This window comes from Macaca nemestrina, chromosome 15 (assembly GCF_043159975.1).
Source record: "Macaca nemestrina isolate mMacNem1 chromosome 15, mMacNem.hap1, whole genome shotgun sequence".
In the NCBI taxonomy this organism is placed as follows: Eukaryota; Metazoa; Chordata; class Mammalia; order Primates; family Cercopithecidae; genus Macaca; species Macaca nemestrina.
In genome coordinates, this window is record NC_092139.1 from 87,088,768 (window position 1) to 87,112,646 (window position 23,879).

At 47.6% G+C, this 23,879-nt stretch overlaps 1 protein-coding gene across 8 annotated transcripts in view; it reads left to right on the forward strand.

The window, feature by feature from the left end:
• The window catches only part of LOC105480689 (mediator complex subunit 15), an 86,399-nt gene that overhangs the window by 26,040 nt on the left and 36,480 nt on the right, over positions 1 to 23,879 (forward strand). For all 8 annotated transcript variants that reach the window (XM_024792562.2, XM_011739798.3, XM_011739799.3 and 5 more), the window contains 2 exons: positions 4,322 to 4,409; positions 23,028 to 23,079. In XM_024792562.2, coding sequence (XP_024648330.2) covers positions 4,332 to 4,409; positions 23,028 to 23,079 — 130 coding nt within the window. In that variant the 5' untranslated portion in view covers positions 4,322 to 4,331. The remainder of the gene's footprint in view (positions 1 to 4,321; positions 4,410 to 23,027; positions 23,080 to 23,879) is intronic.

Consider the following 23,879-nt stretch of genomic DNA (forward strand, 5'->3'; position numbering starts at 1 on the left):
GCATGCTGGGGATGGCGGCAGAGCCCAGCTTAGGGAGATCAGAAGGGGGCTTTGGGAGCAGCCAGTCCTGTTCTGAAGGTGGGCCTGGGTCCTGCCTGCAGCCTCCCACAGCAGGTGTGTTAGGTCTAAGGGAGGAAGGAAGGGGACTTGACCTCAGCATGAGTGTGAAATGGGTGCCCTCATGGAGTCAATGCCCAGGCAGGGGATGCCTCTGAAAAGCGCCAGGCCAGCTGGAGAGGAAAGGGCAGGCATCAGCGAGGAAGTGTGGGGGATTAGCTGCAGAGTTCCTGGGTTCTTTTTCACTTTATCTCTTTTGTGGCACATGATCTTCAAACTAGAAACAGGAGCAAAGACGTTTTTTAAAATACAGTTGACAGAACTGCAAACCACATAGGGTCTAACTAGCCACCAAACCTGCTGGGCCTCCATGGGTGGATGCTGTGGAGGAGATGTGGGAGTGACATTGCACAGTGCTGCTGTTCGGAGCCCTGGCCTTGCTGGAGGAGCACCTTGCTCCTCGGCCCCACTCTGATCCCCTGAAGCTCATGCAGAAGTGGACATTTATCCCAACTCAGTTTCCTGGTGTTGGCCTGTCAAGACTTGCCTGTTTCCGGCCTCCAGCTTGGTCCATGCTCCTCAGGCTCTGAGTAGCTGACAGTTGGTGCTCACGGTGTCCACGTCATCTGTGACGTTACCCAGGACAGGACGGGCTCATCCGCCAGCACATCCCCTAGTGTATGGTGCCACCTTGCCTTCGGCTCACCAAGCACATTTCTTCAACCTGGTCATCCCATCACCTCAAAGCTATTGCACTAAGCTGTGTTTCTAGATCCTGTCTCTCTGACTGTGCCAGGTGTCTCTGCTGCACCAAGACAGTGTCTGTCTGGGGCCTGCCAGTCTGCCGACACTCTCAAAAATGGCCAGTAGCAGCTCAAAAGGACTGCTTTTGTATCAAGCCTGGCTTTGCTCTCTGATCGCTGTTGGTGGGCACAGGGCCCATCCGTGTAACTGGTTGTCACTTCCCAGACTCTTCTGCACCTTCTCTATCTCTGACTCCTGGTCACATCCACCACCGACAGCCTCCCCACTCCTCACAGAACCAGCCTCCAGGCTGTCCCGCTTGGCCTGCAAGTGCTCCCCTGCTGTTTCTACTGCTCTCCCCTGAGTCTCCCTATTGGTTCCAGTGCTTTGGGAGGCCAAGGTGGAGGATCACTTAAGGCCAGGAGTTTGAGACCAGCCTGAGCAACAAAGGAAGACCTTGTCTCTACAAAAAAAGTAAAAAATAAAAAAAATTAGCCTGGCATAGTGGCACATGCCTGTAGTCCCAGCTATCTGGGAGGCTTTGGTGGAAGGATACTTGAGCCCAGGAGTTTGAAGCTACAGTGAGCTGTGTTTGCACCACTGCGCTGAACCTGTGACAGAGCGAGACCTTGTCTCAAAAAACAAAAGAAGAAAAAGAAAAAAGGAAGGTGGGAAGAACAGGTATGCTCTTGAAGGGCATACCTGCCTTGAGGGGCACAGGAGAGACAACCTTCAGGAAACAGGCCTATGCAGCCACTTCTATCAGAAATGTTCACTGACCTCTTGGGGCCTAGCAGCTGTCATCTCAGCCTCTGGGTGTGGAGAGCCAGCCCCGCGCCAAACTGAGAGCATGCGCACAGGGTCCTCCCAGCCCACCCATGCCTCGCTTCCCCAGAACTCTGACCCAGCACCGTGCGTGAGCTGGTTGTCATTATCCTCCTGAATTGTTAACTCTCTCATCTTTTGTGACTCTGGTGACCTTTCCCCTTACTTCTCTGTTCCACCCCTGGATGCCTTGTGAGCAGGAACCCCTTGCTGCCTCCTCGCCTCAATTCAGGCTTCAGGAAGCAGACAGGGAGGTAGGAACTCCAGGAGTGCAGGAGTCTCATTCTGTTGCCCAGGCTAGAGTGCAGTGGTGCCGTCTTAGCTCACTGCAACCTCTGCCTCCTGGGTTCAAGCAATTCTCCTGCCTCAGCCTCCCGAGTAGCTGGACCACAGGTGCCTGCCACCATGCCGGACTAATTTTTGTATTTTTAGTAGAAACAGGGTTTCGTAATGTTAGACTGGTCTCAAACTCCTGACCTCAGGTGATCCACCTGCCTTGGCCTCCGAAAGTGCTGGGATTACAGACCTGAGCCACTGTACCCGGCCCAAGAACGCTTTTTGAATCTAGCAGGGTGATAGGTCAATGTCATTTTGTTTTTCTTTTTACGTTAAGACAGATGCGTGCACCTCTGAGCATTAAACCTTCTTTCTGTGATGTCTTTAAGAATCACAGTCGTATTGCTGCAGCCCCGTGTGTACATTCCTTCAGTTTCCTGAGGTTAGCTGGTTGCTGTTTGGAGTGGTCAGAATGCTTTCTAGCATGGGCTGGACTGGGCCTATTCAATTCACTCAGAGGCAAGGCCCCAGAGCCCTGACATGCTTGCTTCTTTTTTTTTTTTTTTTTTTTTTTTGAGACGGAGTCTCGCACTGTCTCCTAGGCTGGAGTGCAGTGGTGCGATCTCCGCTCACTGCAAGCCCTGCCTCCCGGGTTCACGCCATTCTCCTGCCTCAGCCTCCCAAGTAGCTGGGACTACAGGCGCCTGCCACCATGCCCAGCTAATTTTTTGTATTTTTAGTAGAGACGGGGTTTCACCATGTTAGCCAGGATGGTCGCAATCTCCTGACCTTATGATCCACCCGCCTTGGCCTCCCAAAGTGCTGGGATTACAGGCGAGAGCCACCGCACCCAGCCTGTTTCTTTTTTTCTTTTTTTTTCTCACTCTGTCACCCAGGCTGGAGTGCAACGGCGCGATCTCGGCTCACTGCAACCTCCACCTCCTGGGTTCAAGCAATTCTCCTGCCTCAGCCTCCTTCGTAGCTGGGATTACAGGCATGCACCACTACACCCGGCTAATTTTGTGGGGTTTTTTTGTTTGTTTTTTTTTTTTTAATTTTTTTTTTGTTGTTGAGACAGAGTCTCGCTTTGTCACCCAGACTGGAGTGCAGTGGCCGGATCTCAGCTCACTGCAAGCTCCGCCTCCCGGGTTCACGCCATTCTCCTGCCTCAGCCTCCCGAGTAGCTGGGACTACAGACGCCCGCCACCTCGCCCGGCTAGGTTTTTTTGTATTTTTTAGTAGAGACGGGGTTTCACCGTGTTAGCCAGGATGGTCTCGATCTCCTGACCTCGTGATCCGCCCGTCTCGGCCTCCCAAAGTGCTGGGATTACAGGCTTGAGCCACCGCACCCGGCCTAATTTTGTGTTTTTAATAGAGATGGGGTTTCACCATGTTGGTCAGGCTGGTCTTGAACTCTTGACCTCAGACGATCCACCTGCCTTGGCCTCCCAAAGTGTTGGGATTACAGTCGTGAGGCACTGCACCTGGCCACTTGTTTCTTTATCAGCAAACCCAGGGTGGGAGGCCAGGCAAGGAAGAGACCCATCCCACTAGGAAGAAGGCAGACCATGAGCAGACCAGAGCCGCCCCTCCCTGGTAGCCACAGTCCAGGCCTTTCTAACAGATGCACACTTGTTTTTGTCTTTCCGTGTGGGAGGTGGGGGGTGGGGTGGGACAGCATGTGCTGCATTCAAGGGGGGTCCAGCTTAACTGACGTACATGACTTTTTATCCCCGTGGAGCAGCAGTGTGATGAAAAACCCTTCATAGGATTCTATCTTGGTACAAAATTGTTGGTAAATCGGTTTTTAAAGATACTTTTCACATTTATGTGGTCTTTCTCCTCTTGTCGCTAGCTAGAAGTTAAGCTAGAAGCTTGTCTCTTTGATCCCACATATAGGACTTGCATTGTCCCACATGGGGACAGACCCTTGCCTTGGGAGGAATTGAGAGATGACTTCGTGTGTCCCCTTCATTTTATAGGAGGAATCAAATCTGGAACCAGGGTGCTACACCATCTGGCAGAGTTCGTGGGGAACGCAGGCCACTCAGAGAGCAGGAAATAGAGGCCAGCTGGCCACCCAGTAGTCCTTGATCCTGAACTGGTTGTGCGCCATCCCTAGGGGCTAGCCTCCTGCCCCCTCATGCCAGGGCTCTCTCTTTGCTTCATGGCGACCACCTTTCCTGTCCCTTTTTTCTGATCACCCTGCTCGCTCTCTCCCTCACTCAGTGGCCTGTCATTGCTCTCTATTGAGTGCCCCTTCCTATATTCGTCTCCTGGACCTCAGCCAGGCTGGTGTGCTGGGTCTGATAGCACCTTGTCACCAGGGGCAGCTGCTTGTGCAGGGCCTGTTGACCAGGGCCCCACAGTGGTGAACTCACTGGTGTGTGCAAACATCTCTTTTCCTTTTGTGTTTCAGTGAGGATGCCATGAGGAAAGCTGGCGTGGCACACAGTAAATCCAGCAAGGATATGGAGAGCCATGTGTTCCTGAAGGCCAAGACCCGGGTAAGGCCCTAGTGAGTGGAGCCCCTCTGGCAGAGAGCCTTGGAGAGGAGAGTGTGACAGACTCTGGAACCTCTCTGTTGGGTGTCCTAGGGTGTAGGGGTGGGGTGGTTACTCACTGATTGATCACAGGCACCGTTGGCTTTGCCTGCAGCAGTCTGGGTCCTCCTGTGTGTCCATGGTACAAGGAGGGCATTTGGGATGCAGGCCCAGCCTCTAGCCCCAGACCTCACTGCCGGCACCTTCCATCTGTTGTCAGCCCCCGTGAATCCTACTGGAAGCTTGCTCAGGCCCCTAGCTGCTCCTGTGGAAGGGATCAGTGCCATGAGCAAGAACCTGGTTTGTCCTCAGCCCCTCCTAGGGGTCCTTACCTAAGCCCTACAGGGCCCTGAGGCATGCGCCCAGAATCATTCCTGTCCCCTTTTACTAAGTGAAGAAGGTGATGCTTATCTAGAACTCGTCACAGGTGGAGTGGAGAAGAAGGATTTCCACTACATGTGGGCTCTCTCCCTGGGTGGGGCACCACATTGAGGGCTTTATGTGACCACCTCCTTTCATCTGTCCCGGGACAGAACCATTTTATTAGAAATGAACAAGACACATATGCACTTGTGTGCACGTGTGTGTGCAAGGCAGAGCTGCAAGAGCACAGGGACTGAGGTGGGGTAGAGTGGGCTCTGTACTAGGGATCTGTTTGATAAGCCTTTTCTTTTTCTTTAAGAGCTTTATACGATTCACGCTTTAAAGTTTACATTTCAGTGGTCTTTAGGATATTCACAGAGTTGTGCGGCCATCACCAAAATCTAAATTTGAAACATTCATTAATAAATAAAAAGAGATGCAGCTAGCTTCACTATGTTGCTCAGGGTGGTTTCAAACTACTGGCCATATGCCATCCTCTTGCCTAGGCCTCCCAAAGTGCTGGGGTCACAGGTGCGAGCCACCAAGCCTGGCCTAATTTTAGAATTTTTTTTTTTTTGAGACAGGGTCTCACTCTGTACCCAGGCTGGAGTGTAGTGGCGTGATCTCAGCCCACTGCAGCCTCAACATCCCGGGCTTAAGTGATCCTCCTTTTTTAGTCTTCTGAGTAGCTGGGACTACAGGCGTGTGCCACCACACCCGGCTAAGTTTTTTATGTTTTTGTGGAGACGGGGTCCCACTATGTTGACCAGGCTGGTCTTGAACTCCTGATCTCAAGCTATCCTCCTGCCTTGGCCTCCCTAAGTGCTGGGATTACAAGTGTGAGCCACCATGCTCAGCCTTCAACATTTTTTAAAGAAACTTTATACCTGATAGCAGTCACATTCCCTTTTCCTTCAACCCTCAGCTACCACTTATACTTTCTACTGCTATAGATTTGCCTATTTGGAATTTTCCATATACAATATACAATTGTACAATATATATATTTTTTGTTTTTTGTTTTTTTGAGACAGAGTTTTCCTCTTGTTGCCCAGGTTGGAGTGCAGTGGCACAATCTCAGCTTACTGCAACCTCTGCCTACCAGGTTCAAGCGATTCCTCCGCCTCAGACTCCCAAGTAGCTGGTATTACAGGCGCCCACCACCACGCCCGACTAATTTTTTGTATTTTTAGTAGAGACCGGGTTTCATCATGTTGGCCAGGCTGGTCAAACTCCTGACCTCGGGTGATCCGCCTGCCTCAGCCTCCCAAAGTGCAGGGATTACAGGCGTGAGCCACTACACCCGTCCTTGTACAATATATGTTTTCATTTTGCAGATGGCTTATTTCACTTAGCATAATATTTTCAAGGTTCAAGGTCCATGAACCATGTTTGCTATATACTTTATTCCTCTTTTTTTTTTTTTTTTTTTTTCTTTTAGACAGAGTCTTGCTCTGTCCCGCAGGCTGGAGTGCAGTGGTGCAATCTCCGCTCACTGCAAGCTCCGCTTCCCGGGTTCACACCATTCTCCTGCCTCAGCCTTCCGAGTAGCTGGGACTACAGGGGCCCGCCACCACGCCCGGCTAATTTTTTGTATTTTTAATAGAGACAGGGTTTCACCTTGTTAGCCAGGATGGTCTCGATCTCCTGACCTCATGATCTGCCTGCTTCGGCCTCCCAAAGTGCTGGGATTACAGGCATGAGCCACTGTGCCTGGCCTCCTCTTTTTTTTTTTTTTTTAGGTGGAATCTCGCTCTGTCACCCAGGCTGGAGTGCAGTGGCACAATCTTGGCTCACTGCAACCTCCACCCACTGGGTTCAAGCAGTTCTTCTGCCTCAGCCTCCTTAGTAGCTGAGATTACAGGTGTGTGCTACCACCATGCCTGGCTAGTTTTTGTGTTTTTAGTAGAGATGGGGTTTTGCCATGGTCTAGGGCTATGTTAACCAGGCTGGTTTCGAACTCCTGACCTCAGGTGATCCACCTGCCTTGACCTCCAAAAGTGCTGGGATTACAGGCGTGAGCCACCGCACCGCGCCTAGTCAACTTTGTTCCTTTTTATTGTCAAATATTCCTTTTCTGGATGGCCATATCACATATTTTATAGCTATTCATTAGTTGGTGGACATTTACATAGTTTCTACTTTTTGGTTATTATGAATAAGCAGAACAATAGTTCATGTATAAATTTTTGTGTGGGCTGTGTTTTCATTTCTCTTGGGTATATACCTAGGGGTAGAGTTGCTGGGTCATATCGTACCCCTGTATTTGACCTTTTGAGGAAATACCAGATTTCCCAAAGCAACTGCACTATTTTAAATTCTCACCAGCAACTTAAATGAGGTTTCAGTTTCTCCTCATCCTCTCCAGTACTCGTTGTCTATTTTAATTGTAGCCATTGTGTAATGGGTGTGAAGTGGTGTCTCATTGTTTTGATTTGCATTTGCCTAGTGACTGATGATGCTGAGCATCTTTTTCATGTGCTTTTTGGCCATTTGTATATTTTCTTTGGAGTAATGTCTATTCAGATCCTCTGTTCATTTTTAAACTGGGTTGTTAGTCTTTTTATTGTTGGGTTGTAATAGTTCTTTATGCATTTGGATATAAGTCTGTTATTAGATATATAATTTGCAAATATATGGGGGGATTTTTATTTATTTTTTTACTTTTATTTTTATTTTTTTTGAGACAGTCTCGCTCTGTTGGCCAGGCTGGAGTGCCATGGCACGATCTTGGCTCACTGCAGCCGCCGTCTCCTGGGCTGAAGCAATTCTCCTGTCTCAGCTCCTGGACAGCTGGGATTACAGGCGTGTGCCACCATGCCCGGCTAATTTATGTATTTTTAGTAGAGACAAGGTTTCACCATGTTGGCCAGGCTGGTCTCAAACTCCTGACCTCAGGTAATCCACCCCCCTCGGCCTCCCAAAGTGTTGGGATTATAGGCTTGAGCCACAACGCCCGGCTGACTCTTTTTATTGTTTTTTTTAAATTAACAATTTTTGGCCAGGCACGGTGGCTCATGCCTGTAATTCCAGCACTTTGGGAGGCCTAGGTAGGCAGATCACCTGAGGTCGAGAGTTCAAGACCGGCCAGGCCAACATGGAGAAACCCCCGTCTCTACTAAAACTACAAAATTAGCCGGGCAGGGTGGCACATGCCTGTAATCCCAACTACTCAGGAGCCTGAGGCAGGAGAATTGCTTGAACCCGGGAGGCGGAGGTTGGTGTGAGCCAAGATCGCGCCAGTGCACTCCAGCCTAGGCAACAAGAGTGAAACTCCGTCTTAAAAAAAAATTGACAATTTTTAATTGTTTTTGTTAGTTTGTATATTCTTTTTCTTTTTTCTCTTTTTTCTTTTCTTTTCTTTTTTCTTTTTTTTTTTTTTTTTTTTTTTTGAGATGGAGTCTCACTCTGTCGCCCAGGCTGGAGTTCAGTGGCACAATCTCAGCTCACTGCAACCTCTGCCTCCCGCGTTCAAGTGATTCTTCTGCCACCACGTCCAGCTAATTTTTGTATTTTTAGTAGAGATGGGTTTCACCATGTTGGTCAGGCTGGTCTTGAACTCCTGACCTCAGGCAATCCACCTACCTCTGCTTCCCAAAGTGCTGGAATTATAGGCGTGAGCCACCGTGCCTGGCCAGTTTGTATTTTCTTATAATTAAATGAATTTTTGTAAGGGCTATCTCAGATTTATAAGGGCTCTGTCGCCAGGCTGGAGTGCAGTGACACGATCCCGGCTCACTGCAACCTCCACCTCCCGGGTTTGAGCTATTCTGCCTCAGCCTCTCGAGTAGCTGGGATTACAGGCATACACTGCCACGCCCAGCTAATTTCTACATTTTTAGTAGAGACGGGGTTTCACCATGTTGGCCAGGATGGTCTCGAACTCCTGACCTCAGGTGATCCACCCCTCTCGACCTCCCAAAGTGCTGGGATTACAGGTGTGAGCCACCGCACCCGGCCTCACTTGTGAGTTTTCATGTGACTGCTTTCCATCCGCAGCCCAGCCATGCTGACAGGGCAATAAAGGCTTCATCAGGCTGCACATCAGTTTTCCTTACATGGCCCCCACGTGGTATCTTTAGTAGCATAGCTGGACTTCCTTTTAGCATGGCAGCTGGCTTGCAAGAGAAGGAAGAAGTGGAAGCTGCCAGTCCTCACAACTCCTAGAACATCACTTGGAAACAGTAAGTCCCAAGGCCAGTGCAGGTTCAGGGGAGGGTAAATTACCTCTACCTTTTGATGAGAATGGCAGCCTATAGGCAGGCCATTAATTATTTTGGGAGCACCGTGGAGACTAGCTACCACAGAGACATGCCCAGCACCTTAGGATTAATCCTTTCCTCCCAAAAGAGGCGTCCAGCAGAACAACTGCCCCTTCCTATGACAGCTCTCTCTGCGTTGGCCCCTGAATTAACTGTAGCCTGCACACTGTGCCATAATGATTTTAGTCCATTTCCTTTTATCAAGCCATTTCTAAATCCCAAACTCCAGGAAGAAGCTCTGATTAATTGGAAGACAAATATGTGTAAGAACTATTGGAAATTTCCTACATCGTTTTTACAGGGACAGACATCTTACTTGGATATTGTCTGGTGGCCATCTTTTTACTTACTGCTGAAGCTCCTCATGGAGGCAATGCCAGCTAGTATTGTGAGGACCATCTCAGCAGGTGGACTGTGATAGGACTCTCCGGGTCAGATGGCAGCCCAGGCACACTTGTTACCTGCCCTTGCTGCCTGAGACCCTGTTGGAACAGCTGTGAAGGAATGTAAAAGGTGGGACCCCTGAGCAGGGAATAGGATAGGGAGAAGTAGTTTCTCTGTGTTTCCAGACCCCAAGAGGGTCTGAGAGGTTGTGGCTCATGGAGGAGGAGGATTACTCTCCATTGCAGTCCTGGCAGGCTTCCGAGTCCAGAGGTGCCCATCCCAAAGAAAACCAGGCACTAATGGGCACCTCAGGCTATTTAGCGTATACCCCAGAGCAAGGAAAGCCTTGTGTGTACTTGTCTAAAGGAATTCACCAAATTGTCTGGAGTGAGCTCATACCTTCAGTGTGAGTGTCAGCACCCCAAGTTAAAGCCCTCCTTATCCTGTCATTGCCTGGCTCCAGGTCTCACAGCCAGGCCCCATTTGTGCATTCTACAGTGATGTCTGCCTAGAAGGCCCTGTTCTGCATGCTTCATGCGTGTGAACTCATTTGATCCTTACTCGGTTACAGTGCCACTCTTTCCTGTTTACAGGCAAGGAAACTAAGGCATGCAGATGCTAATTGTTTTGCTCAGGATGTCATTTGGCTAATGTCAGAGCCCACACTCTTAGCCACATCTCTTACTGACTCCCATCTGTCAAGCAAAAGACACCCAAACACCCACTTTAATTCCTTAACACTTTAATTTTTATGGGTGGGACTACTCTCTGTCTAAGGAAGACTGAGGGATACAAAAATAGCTATGCCTAGGGGTGGTAGGTGATAGTGATAATGGCATCTCCAAACATTCCAGCCAGCCTCCTGAAGGAAAGTTCAAGAAGATTTGGCACCCATTGAATGAGAAGACAATCAGGGTCCTGGCACCTCTGTATCAGCACTACAGGGGCAGTGTGGACATATATTTACTGGAACTGGATGTATTTCTGGGCATTTGCTTACTTTGCCTGTTAAAAATTAAACTCCTATCACCTATTTTCCACTTCACATAGTACTATGGAAAAGTAGTACATGTTGGCTGGGATGCAGTGGCTCATACCTGTAATTCCAGCACTTTGGGATGCCGAGGCGGGTGGATCAGGAGGTCAGGAGATCGAGACTATCCTGGCCAATATGGTGAAATCCCATCTCTACTAAAAATACAAAAATTAGCCAGGCGTGGTGGTGGTGCGCCTGTAATCACAGCTACTCAAGAGATTGAGGCAGGAGAATTGCTTGAACCCAGGAGGTGAAGGTTGCAGTGAGCCGAGAGCATGCCACTGCACTCCAGCCTGGGCAACAGAGTGAGACTCCATCTCAAAAAAAAGAAAAAGAAAAGAAGAGTAGTACATGTCTCTGGTTTGTAGTTTAGAAATGACTAGTACAGAGCTGAACCCTGACTGAGGAGCTAAGGTGAAACTCAGGGACTAGGGAGGCTGAGGGAGCATCAGAACTGGGAAGCCACCTTGGACTTCATCAGAGAGGAGGGTCTAAGTGAACAACAAAACAGCTAGAATCAAGGGGCAAAAAGATAGGCCCAACTGTGTTCCCCAGGAGACCAAGAGAGAACAAAGATGCCAACATGCCTCTGATTAATGAAGATACTTTCCTACCTTCAGCTTTCTTTTTGTTTTGCTTTGTTTTGTTTTGTTTGAGTCAAGGTATTGCTCTGTTACGCAGGCTGGAGTACAGTGGTGTGATCATAGCTCACTGAAGCCTCAAACTTCTGGGTTCAAGTGCTCTACCCAGCCTCCCGAGTAGCTGGGAGGTATGCACCACTATGCCTGGCTAATTTTTTTAAAACTTTTTTTTTTTTCATAAAACATATGATTCAAAGATTGACTATATTTAAAATGTTTTTTGTAGAGACAGGGTCTCACTGTTTTGTCCAGGCTGGTCTTGAACTCCTGTCCTCAAGCAATTCTCCCTCCTCGGCCTCCCAGAGTGCTGGGATTATAGACATGAACCACTGCGCCTGGCTGCTTCAGCCTTTCCGAGGGACCTCACAAGCCTAGGATCAGGCTTTTCATCAAATATGAATACGTCTTCTGCTATACCTATTCATCAAGGACAATTACTGGCCCCAGCATTCAGTGCTTAGTCTTAGAGCTGAGAAAAGCATGGTTTGTACATTAAAAGATGTGGCTGGGTGCAGTTTCAGGAGGCTGAGGTGGGCAGATCACTTGAGGTCAGGAGTTTGAGACCAGCCTGGCCAACATGGTGAAACCCTGTCTCTACTAAAAATATAAAAATTACAAAAATTAGCCAGGTGTGGTATTACACGCCTGTACTCCTAGCTATTTGGGAGGCAGAGGCTTGAACCCAGGAGACAGAGGTTGCAGTTAACTGAGATTGCACCACTGCATTCCAACCTAGGCGCAGAGTGAGATTCCATCTCAAAAAAGAAAAGAAAAAAAATCGAACAGTTGATGTATTAATTATTGATATGTGCTGGAAAGACGTGAGTTGTGCTGCATGCAGCTGGTTCAGAATGAGGGTCGAGTGTCATCTCTACCGGTAGGCAGTGCTCCTTTGCTCCACTCTATCTAAATGTGTGACCATCAAGACTCCTGCACCATACTTAGTAAACCTACTTGTTCATAAATCCTGTTTTAAATTATAATGGTTTGGTTTTCAGTAGCCATATTATACATATATTAAGGCACTGAGAGCTAAGTACTTTATGAACACCATCTAATTCTTGTGACGTCTCCCCCAGTTTACCTGTGTGGGGCAAGTCAAAGGAATGATGAGGGGAGAGCAAGCTTGTATGCCTCCTTTTTTATTTTTAAATTTAAGCTGGGTAAGAGGTCCACTGACATTTGTTCTATTATTCATTTTATGGTCATCAAAAACGTTTTATATATAATTTTTTTTTTTCGAGATGGAGTCTCACTCTGTCGTCCTGGCTGGAGTGCAGTGGCACAATCTCGGCTCACTGCAACCTCCACCTCCTGGGTTCAAGTGATTCTCCTGCCTCAGCCCCCCGAGTAGCTGGGATTAGGCACCTGCCACTACACCTGGCTAATTTTTTGTATTTTTAGTAGAGACGTGGTTTAACCATGTTGGCCAGGATGATCTTGAACTCCTGACCTCGTGATTCGCCCGCCTCGGCCCCTCAAAGCGGTGGAATTACAAGTGTGAGCCACCACGCCCGAACAAAAATAAAATTTTTAAATACATAAACCACAGTAGTTGCTAGGACAACTGGGTAACTACATACAAAATACTGAGGTTGAGCCCCAACTTAACACCCTATACAAAACTTAAAATAAAAAACACCAGCCAGGGATGGTGGCACGTGCCTGTAGTCCTGCTTAATCGACAGGCTGAGGCTGGAGGGTCACTTGAGCCCAGGAGTTTGAGATTACAGTAAGCTGTGATTATACCAACATGCTGCAGCCTGGGTGACAGAGTGAGACTCTGTCTCTAAAAAACTTTGAAAAAAATTAACCCCAAATGGGTCAAAAACCTAAATTTACAAGCTAAAACTGTAAATATCTTAGAAGAAAGCAGAGGCATACATCTTCATGACCTTGGATTAGGCAGTGGTTTCTTAGATATGCCAAAAAAGCACAAGCTACAAAAAACATAGATAAATTTGACTTCATCAGAATTAAAAACCTGTACATCATAGGACACTGTCGAAAGAGGGAAAAACAACCCATGGAATGGGAGAAAGTATTTGCAAATCACATGTCAGGTAAGGGTTTAATATCCAGAATACATAAAGAACTCCTACAACTCAGCAACACCAAAAAAAAAAAAAAAAAAAAAAAGCAACTACAAAATAGGCAAAGTACTTGAATAAATGTATCTCCAAAGAAGAGATACAAATGGCCAACAACCACGTGAAAAGAGGCTCCACATCACTAGTCATTAGTGGATTGCAAATAAAAGCCACAATGAGGTGCCACTTCATTTCCATTATAATGATTGTGATTTAAAACACAACAATGATAAGTGTTGGCAAAGATGTAGAGAAAATGGAATTTTCTTTCTTTTTGAGACGGAGTCTTGCTCTGTCACCCAGGCTAGAGTGCAGTGGCACAATCTTGTCTCACTACAGCCTCTGCCTCCCGACTTCCAGTGATTTTCCTGCCTCAGTCTCCTGAGTAGCTGGGACTATAGGCACACACCACCACACTCAGCTAATTTTTTTTTTTTTTTTTTTTGCAACGGAGTCTCGCTCTGTCACCAGACTGGAGTGCAGTGGCGCAATCTCGGCTCACCGCAACCTCCGCCTCCGAGGTTCAAGCAATTCCCCTGCCTCAGCCTCCCGAGTAGCTGGGACTACAGGCACGCGCCACTATGCCCAGCTAACTTTTGTTAGATGTAGAGATGGGGATTCACCGTGTTGGCCAGAATGATCTTGATCTCTTGACTTCATGATCCACCTGCGTAAGCCTCCAAAGTGCTGGGATTACAGGTGTGAGCTGCCACGCCCAGCCAAGGCCCGGCTAATTTTTGTATTTTTAGTAGAGACAGGGTCTCATCCTGTTGGCCATGCTGGTCTCGAACTCCTGACCTCAGGTAGTCTACCCATCTTGGCCTCCTCAAAGTGCTGGGACTACAGGGGTGAGCCACCATGCCTGGTGGAGAAATTGGAATTCTCATACATTGCTAGAGAGAATGTGAAATGGTACAGCTGCTGTGAAAAACAGTATGACAGTTCCTAAAAAAATTGAATGTAGAGTTACCATACGACCCAGAAGTTTCACTCCTAGGTATATACCCAAGAGAAAAGAAAGCATGTCCACACAAAAACATATACACAAACATTTATAGCATTATTATAACATTGTAAATAGCTAAAAGTGGAAACAACCCAAATGTCTACCAGCAGATGAATGGATAAACAGAATGTAGAATAGCCATACAGTGGGTATCATGTGGCCACATGAAGGAATGAAGGGCTGATACATGCTACCACATGGATGAAGCTTAAAAACATTACGTGAATGAAATGAAGCAGCCACAAAGGATGACATGCTGCGTTTTTATAAAATGCCCAGAGAACAGGCAGATCTATAGAAATAGTGTATTAGTTTCCCATGGCTGCCATAACAGGTTACCATAAAGTTGGAGGCTCCTGTCTCTTGACTTCTGAGCCCGTGGCTCTGCCCTCACTTTCTTAAAGGGTAGCACGTGTTTGAGGCTGAGTAGTTTTATCAGCCTATTCCTGCTTCTAAAATTTTGGGAGTTCTTTGATTTTGTCTAGTCTGTAAACTTTCTACTCCAAGCTGGCAGTGTTTCTGCTGGTAGAACATTCTCAAAATCCTTGTGGAACTTCTGCATATATGATGGAATTCATAGTATTAGATGAGGTTTCTCCACAGATCTTTCCTAGATAATTTCATCTCTGTTTCCTTACTTCTGCGAGATGATTGAGGGGATTCGTAAGTTCCATGTTTAATCTCTTTGGCACTAGAAAAAAATTGCAAGATATGCCACACCCTTGGCATTCTCTACAGAACACACTTTCCTAACAATGAATCTCCTAGTTTTAGCATTTTGGTTTATTCCGATCTAAATAGCCTGAGAATTTCCCAAATCATTAAGTGTGGATTCCTTTCTGCCTAACAGTTCTTCCCTCAATTTCTCTCTCTCTCTCTTTTTTTTTTTTTTTTTGTATTTTAAAAATTCTTTTTGTTTATTGTACCCTTAATTTATCCCTTTCGTGTTGCTTTTTTTTTTTTTTTTTTGAGACGGAGTCTCACTCTGTCGCCCAGGCTGGAGTGCAGTAGCGCGATCTCTGCTCATTGCAACCTCTGCCTCCCGGGTTCAAGTGATTCTCCTGCCTCAGCCTCCCAAGTAACTGAGATTACAGGTGCCCACCACCATGCCTGGCTAATTTTTGTATTTTTAGTAAAGACGGGATTTCACCATGTTGGCCAGGCTGGTCTTGAACTCCTGACCTCAGGTGATCTGCCTGCCTCAGCCTCCCAAAGTGCTGAGATTACAGGCATAAGTCACTGCGCCCGGCCCAAGCTGAGTCTTGAATGCTTTGATTGGAAGTCTGCTCAGCTAAATGTGCAAGCTTATTGCTTATGATTCTGCCTTCCACACAGCTACAGGACACAATCCAGCTAAACTTTTTGCCGTTATATTACAAAGATCACCTTTGCTCTGGTTTCCAGTAACATGTTCCTTGTTTCCTTTGTGCCTTTAGAATCACTTTTAATGTTCATGCTTCTACCAACGTTTTGTTTTTGATAGTGTATGTATTCTTGAAGATAACACAGACTTTGTGTATCAAGTTCCTCATTTCCTTTAAGGCAGTCTGGGTGACAGAGTCTTTAACATCCACATATCTACCCCACAGCCTGTTCAAGGAAACCTAGGCCTTTTCTGTCATGCTTCTCATAATTCTACTAGCACCCCTTCATTATTGAGTTACAAAGCCACTGCTACGTTTTTAGGCACCCCACTCCTGGTAACAAAATTTATGTTTCCTGTGGCTGCTATAACAAGTTACTACAAACTTGGTGGCTTAAAAGAACAGAAATTTAGGCCGGACGTGGTGGCTCACACCTATAATCCCAGCACTTTGGGAGGCTAAGGCGGGCAGATCACGAGGTCAGGAGATCGTGCCCATCCTGGCTAACACGGTGAAACCCCATCTCTACTAAAAATACAAAACAACTAGCTGGGGGTGGTGGCAGGCGCCTGGAGTCCCAGCTACTCGGGAGGCTGAGGCAGGAGAATGGCTGAACCTGGGAGGTGGAGTTTGCAGTGAGCCGAGATCGAGCCACTGCACTCCAGCCTGGGTGACAGAGCGAGACTCCATCTGAAAAAAAAAAAACAAAACAAAACAAATTTAATCTCACAGTTTTCAAGGCCAGAAACTCAAAGTCAGTTACCATGGGTAAAAATCACAGTGGCAGCAGGGAGGCAATAGGAGAGGAACCTGTTTCTTGCATCTTTTAGCTTTTGGTCACTGCTGGTACTCCTTGGCTTGTGGCTGTATCACTCCAGTCTTCAAGTCCAGCATCACAAGGTAAATAAATTCTCTCTGTATTCCATCTTCACATCGCCTTCTTTGTGTGTGTGAACTTTCCTTCTGCCTCCCTCGTAGGAGGATACATGCAGTTGCACTTAGGGCCCACCTACATAATCCAGGATAGTCCTCCATCTCAAGATCTTTAACTTAATCGCATCTGCAAAGACCCTTTTCTCAAATAAGGCAGCATTTACAGGTTCCAGGGAATAGGACCTGATTTAAGGACTATTATTTAGCCTGCCACAGATAGAAAGTTGATTAGTGATTGCCAAGCGTGCTGTAGGAGAAATGGAGTTTTCATTTGGAGTGATGAAAATGTTCTAAAATTAGGCCGGGCATGGTGGCCCACACCTGTAATGCCAACACTTTGGAGACCGAGGCCAGCGGATCACTTGAGGCCAGGAGTTTGAGACCAGCCTGGACAACATGGTGAAATCCTGCCTCTACTAAAAATGCAAAAATCAGTTGGGGATGATGGCACATACTTGTAGTCCTAGCTACTAGGGAGGGTGAGGCAGGAGAATCACTTGAACCCAGGAAGTGGAGGTTGCAGTGAGCTAAGATGGCGCCACTGCACTCCAGCCTGGGTGACAGAGTGAGACTCCGCCTCAAAAAAAAAAAAAAAGAAAGAAAGAAAATGCTCTAAAATTGATTTTGGTAATGCTGCAGAACTCTGAATGTAGTACCCAAAACCATTGAATGGCATGTTTTAAATGGGTATCTCAGCCAGCCTGTACATATATTTTTAATGGAATGAGTGAAAATGATGGATAACAAGTCTGTTTTTCCTTCGTGGCCAGGTCAGGGCTGTGTGATTTCCTTGGGTGGGGGGCACTGCTGGGGCTAGGCACCTCATCCCTGTTTGGTTTCTGATGGCATGTCCTGTGGGCTGGGGCCAAGGTCCCATGGGGCTGCGGATACTATCATGGAAGCTTTCTTTCAGGAATTTGATGGTATTTTAAAATCTATTAGGAAAACTCTGAGACATGAAAGCACAGAGGTGTCGTATTCCTCTAACCCGGAGTCAGCAGTTGCTGTGGTTTGGTGACTTTTCCCTTGGCTGTCTCTGTGTCTCTCCTGAAGTGCGGAGGGCACATCCCCACCCTCAGGGTGTTATCTCTGCTGAGCGTCTCCACACCCGGCCTGTGCTAGGGCCCCGCCTGACAATCACATGGAGTCACTATTGTCATCAGTGGGAAGGCCTCTTTCAAGTTCCAATGCTTTTTTCCTAATAGTTGGCTTCTTTGAATCAGGATCCAAACAAGGGTCTTTTTTCCCTTCGGGCCCCTCCCAGCCTGGTGAAGGAGCAGCCCAGCTGTCCTGCAGCCCTCCCCATGAGCTCTGATGTCTCCTAAGCTCCTGATTCATCTTGCCTGCCCCCTCCTTCTTATGAACTGGGTGCTAAATCGAAGAGCAGAGAGGATGCCGTGGTCTTTTAGCAAAAATATTTCCGAAGTATTGCCTTAATTTGTATTTCTGGGCATCTTGATATTCCCATAAGACCACAGTTTGGAGGTTTGGAGAGCAACAACAGCCTGACCCTTGTAAAGTTCCTATTATCTTTCCGATGATTTCATCATTTAATTAGGGATTGTAGACTAGTTCTGGCTTTTCTCCCACATTCATTACATGGAGTTTTTTTTTGTCAAGAAAGTCAGCCAGGGCTAGATGATTGTTTGAAACCCTGTGTGTTCAGGACCTCCAGGAATGCTGTTTTTCTGATCTTTCCAGTCTAAGGCATCCCCCCAAGGGCCACAGATGGGTTCTCTTTTAGTGACATTTTGAGCTCAGAGCTGTGTATCTGGGGTGTTCTGGTCCATTGCTGTCATTCATTTTGATGCTTAGATGGTCCCATCCTCATCTAGCAGGAGCTCCTGTGTCTCTTGAGGCCCTCACACAACCTATTTAGTTTTTCTTAGTCTGCTGGCATTTAGACCCAGATTGGCTGCTCCTCTAGGGAGTGAACCCTGGGGACTTCTGCCGGTAAAGTGGCATTTTGAGCGTGCTATGTGGGCGCTGCTCTGTTCATTGCTTTGGGCCTTTTAGTGAACAGAACTAAGAAAAAACATGTTTTTGAAATAACAGCAACAACAAAACCCCATAATTTTACACTAATATTTCTAATTCAAATTTAACCTTATATATAGGGTTTTTACTTCTTTCATTTTAAACATGTGTCTTTTCTGTTACTATGAATATCTTGGTTTCTAATATTATTAGCATACTTGCTTGCTTTACTTTGAAATCATTTCAGAATAAACAGTTTATATTACCCCTGATAACAAAAGCTAGACTAAAATTTTAAGATTACCTTGAAGTTCTAATTGCCCTTAAATTGTATCCCTTTTATTGAGAATGTTTTGCTTTTTGTTTCATTTTTTTAAAAAGCTTCTCAAAAGATTTCTTTTCCCTATATGACTCTGCCACCAACTTAATATTCAGCTCATTTGTTTTAGTTTATTTGGAATGTTTAGGAATTGTACCTTTTTCTTTTGATTTGCTATACTTTTCATTTTAGAAAAGTATTTCAGGTTGGCTACAGTGACTCACACCTGTAATCCCAGCACTTTTGGAGGTTGAGGACTGAGCAAAAGACAAGCCTGGCCAACATGGCAAAACCGTGTCTCTACAAAAAATACAAAAAATTGGCCAGTCGCAGTGACTCACGCCTGTAATCCCAGCACTTTGGGAGGCCAAGGTGGGCGGATCAGAAGGTCAGGAGATCAAGACCATCCTGGCTAACTCGGTGAAACCCCTGTCTCTACTAAAAAATACAAAAAATTAGCTGGGCGTGGTGGCGGGCGCCTGTAGTCCCAGCTGCTTGGGAGGCTGAGACAGGAGAATAACTTGCACCTGGGAGGCGGAGCTTGCAGTGAGCTGAGATCGTGCCACTGCACTCCAGCCTGGGCCACAGAGTGAGACTCTGTCTCAAAAAAAAAAATTAGCTGGGTGTGGTGGCGCTTGCATGTGGTCCCAGCTGCTCAGGAGACTGAGGTGGGAAGGCTCACTTGAGCCCATGAGGTTGAAACGGCAGTGAGCTGTGATCGCACCACTGCACTGCACTCCAGCCTGGGCAACAGAGTGAGACCCCATCTCAAATATATATATATATATATATATATTTTTTTTTTTTTTTGGAGAAATAAAATTTACTGAGTTGCCCCTGAACTCCTGGCGCAAGCAATCCTCCTACTTTACTTTATCCTTCCAAGTAGCTGGGATTACAGGATTGTGCCATTGTGCCTGGCTTTGATTTGCTTTTTTTGTTTGTTTTGAGACAGAGTTTTCGCTCTTGTTGCCCAGGCTGGAGTGCAGTGGTGTGATCTCGGCTCACTGCAACCTCTGCCTCCTGGGTTCAAGCAATTCTCCTGCCTCAGCCTCCCAAGTAGCTGGAATTACAGGCATACGCCACCATGCCTGGCTAATTTTTTTTGTATTTTTAGTAGAGCTAGAGTTTCACCTTGTTGGCCAAGCTGGTCTTGAACTCCTGTCCTCAGGTGATCCTCCTATCTTGGCCTCCAAAAGTACTGGGATTACAGGTGTGAGCCACCGTGCCTGACCTGATTTGGCTTTATTTTCTCAATAGTAAAAGATTTATGTGCTTCTGAAGTGAAAACCCATAACACCGTGGGTTTAGAGAGGGCACATTTCCAGCCCAGTTCCTGATACTTGCTGGTTTGTCGGTTTTCTATTTTGGTGTGTCTTTCCAGTGTTTCTCATGGCAGATTTAAGCAAATATGTGTGTTTGGGTTCCCTAGGTCTTATATAAAAGGTGTATGTCATGCAGTGTATGTGGCATGGAGCATGTGTTTCTCTCCTTTCTTCTTCCTTGTGTTCACTCCACAATGTGTTGTGAGGCACTTGTGCAAGATTTCCACATGTCAAGCAAATGTGGAAATTCTATGAAGCTTTTAACTTTTTGAGGTGGGGTCTCACTCTGTCGCCCAAGCTGGAGTGTAGTGGAGTGTTCACAGTTCATTGCAGCATTGATCTCTCAGGCTAATGCCTCAGCCTCCCACTCTGGGACCACTGGCATGTGCCACCACACCAGGGTAATGTTTGTTTGTTTGCTTGTTTGTTTGTTCGTTTTGTAGAGATGGTGTCTTACTACGTTGCCCAGGCTGGTCTTAAACTCCTGGCCTCAAGGGACCCTCCTGCCTTGACTTTCCAAAATGTTGGAATAATAGATGTGAGCCTCCACGATTGGCCTCTATGGAGCTTTTTAACGTTTCTATTTTCTTATCTGTAAACTGGATGTGTTAGTAGTACCTGCCTCTGGGTGGTTGGGAGAAATCAAGGCGATAATGCATGTGAATTGTTAACTCCGGTGCCTGGCGCCATAAAGTGCCAAGTGCTAGCTGTTACTGTCATGATGTTCATTGTTTATGGTTTGTAATACTCAGCCTCAGGTGCAACTGGACACTTACTTATATTTTGATAGCCAGCAGGGGAGCTGGAGCAGATCGAGTGAAGATAAGGGAGGTTCCTGACTCTTTAGCCCTTTTTTCTGCAGCAGCTCTAGGGGAGTTGGTGTGCTTTGGAGCAGAAAGGGGCGTAATAATCTGTCCATCTGGATGGGGTTGGGGGTGGATGGTGAGGAGTCAGGAGTGAAAGAACCCAGCCAGGGGGATCAGAGGCACAGTTTTGGATCCAGGCCTTTCTCTCCCGGAAAGGAGCTGTTGTGGCTGACCTATTGCGTTCGCCCCTGGATATTCCTAGATAAACCCGTGTTTGGGGGAATGTGGGAAATATCATCGCCCACAAGAAAGCTCCTTGGCTGGCAGTGTGACAGCTTCCTGTGCTTGTTTCTCACATCAGGCATCCCCTCCCTCCGCACTCCCCACTAAGCCTCCTCATGCTGGTCTGGTAGTGGAACTGGAGCAGGTTGCAGTGGCTGCCCCCTGCTGTGGGTCAGGAGTGGTGCTGGGCTCTGCAGAGTGAGGATGCCTGCCCCCTGCATTCCAGGGGCTGGGCTGGCAGTGGGTCTTGCTCAGCCCTGGTTTTATGCAGAAGGGCTTTGGGGACATGGTCCTGAGCCTTGTTTAAGTGTCTTATGTCTAAGTAGAAGTATCTTGTTGCTTTTGAAACCTACTTCCCCTTGTTTTACCGTTTATGGATGTGGAGAAAACAAATTCATTTGAAGTATTGCAGACCTAAGAAATAGTCCAGGGCCTTAGGAGCTGTGAGATGTTGACCTGGCTGGCCCCGAGGCCCTTCTCCCCTCATACCTGGCCACCTCGCTTCTGTTCCTGAGTGTCCTCAGGTTCCCACACCTCCATTGCCCCCATCTCATACCACTGTCCTTCAGGGACTGACTGCCTGCGGGCCACATTCACATGCACATCAGCTTTCCTGTCAGGAATAATGGGGACAGCCGGAACCTCCTTGGTGCCCTCTTGTTCTGGCCAGGCCTCGCTGCTTATCCCAGCTTCTCCTCTCTCCTGGGCCTTTCCTCTTCATGTTGTCCTGTGCTAATTTCCCCAAGCCGAAAAAAAGAAATAGGGTAGAGTTTGGAAATAGATGTGGGATGATAAAGATTTCGGAAGTGTCTTTATATTTTTACCCTCACCTGAGACCACTTTTCATCATCCTTCCCTCTGCCCTGCCATCTTATGAGTGTAGTGGATGAACTCTTAGTGTCACAGTGACTCAGGAGGAAGGTTGGGTGAGCAGGGCAGGGAGCCGGGGCTTTGCCCCTTCCAGGCTTCCCTGCCAGAAGGATGGGCACTTCAGCAGAGGGCAAGGATGCTTCTCTGAAATAAGACTTTACCTCAGACATCCCTGTATTGACCACAAGACCAACTCACAGCAGTGATTTCCCTGAAACACCTGCGAGTGAGTGTCCTTGGGGCCAAAGAGGACAATGGGTGGGAGGCAGGCCCTGCCAGGCAATCCCAGAAACACAGCAGCCTGCACATAGCGGGCCTTAGCAGCCAGCGGCCTTCACCTCACCTGAGAGTGGGCTTCACCCTCTCCCTTGCCCTTGCATAAATGCAGATGAACATAGATTCTCCCGGAAAGCACAGCCAGGGGAGTGCCATCCAGATTTGCAGCAGGTACTGCGTCATCAGTGAAAAGGCAGCAACAGGCTGGGCTGAGAAACGAAAGCCCTTCCGTACACATAGTGCAAAGACACAGCGGCCCACCCACGGCTGCCTCTGACAGGCCTTGTGCCCTCAGGCTAGTGCCTCATCCCCCCAACCTGCCTGTTCCCTTTGTGACAAAAAGACGGCACTCAAGATGGCTCACAGCTCTCTCAGCTGAGTGCCTTTCCATCAGGGGAGAGGAGTGGCCGTTGGAGGCTCTCTGTCCCCTTCTTGTTTCTTTGTGCCTGTTATTGGCCCGCCTAGCTATAAGCACTGACGGCTCCCTTCCGAGAGGCGGATTCCAGAAGAGGCCGAGTGTCTGAGTCTGCCTTGCAGAATGGGCTTCGGGCTTCAGCTCGGCGCCAGCAGGCGAGGGGGCGGGAAGGGGGAGTCCGATGACTGCGCTTCTTCATTTGGGATTAAACTGCTTCCTGTTTTTACTTTTAGGACGAATACCTTTCTCTCGTGGCCAGGCTCATTATCCATTTTCGAGACATTCGTAAGTAAGATTTCACATTTCTGGGTTGTTGAGATCTCTGTGAGAGGCCAGCCCTGACGCTGCCTCAGCAGAGCTTTCTGGGCAGGCCGTGGTGCCTGAGTCAGAAGGTCTGTGTCACCTCACTTCCTTTTGGGAAGTTCTTCACTGCCTTGCATTTGATTCCAGATCCCCCATCCTCCCAGAGCCTTGGCCTCAAAAATGCTGATTCTAGCATCATGGAAATGCTGTCCTCAAAGTGGTCTAAACGGGGTTGCTGTTTCACTGCTCACTTAATCTCCCTTTTCCTAGGGCTGTTGTTTTTACTTCTGGGAAGTTCTGTTTACCCTGGAACAGAAACTCTTCTTCCCTAAAAGTTGATTTTATTGACCCATGGAGGCCAGAGACACTTAGGCATATGTTCCCTCCAGACTGGAAGCTTCTGAGGAGGACCTCCTGAGTCTGCACCCTGGCTCCCTGCTGTGTTGAGGGCCCCCGTGTTTACCTCACGTTGTGCCTCCTCTGATTCAGAGGGCCCAGTGTGGTTCTATCAACCAGGCAGTGGCCCCAGCTCTGCAGAAGTGAGTTGTCATTACATCCTAGGGCCCGGGTCTTGGTGCTTGTGTGTGTTACTTGGAAGTATGTGGACACCAAGTGTTCCTGGATGGCCACAGCCTGTGAAGGAAACTGGGGCCAGCAGCTGCTCTGTGTTTTCAGCCAACGATGGCTCCTGCCCACTGCCGCTGCGTAACCACCAGAGGCAGGCTTCTCTTGACATAGGCCTGTCCTTGGAGCACGTGTTTGGCGAGTCCTATTGCTATTCC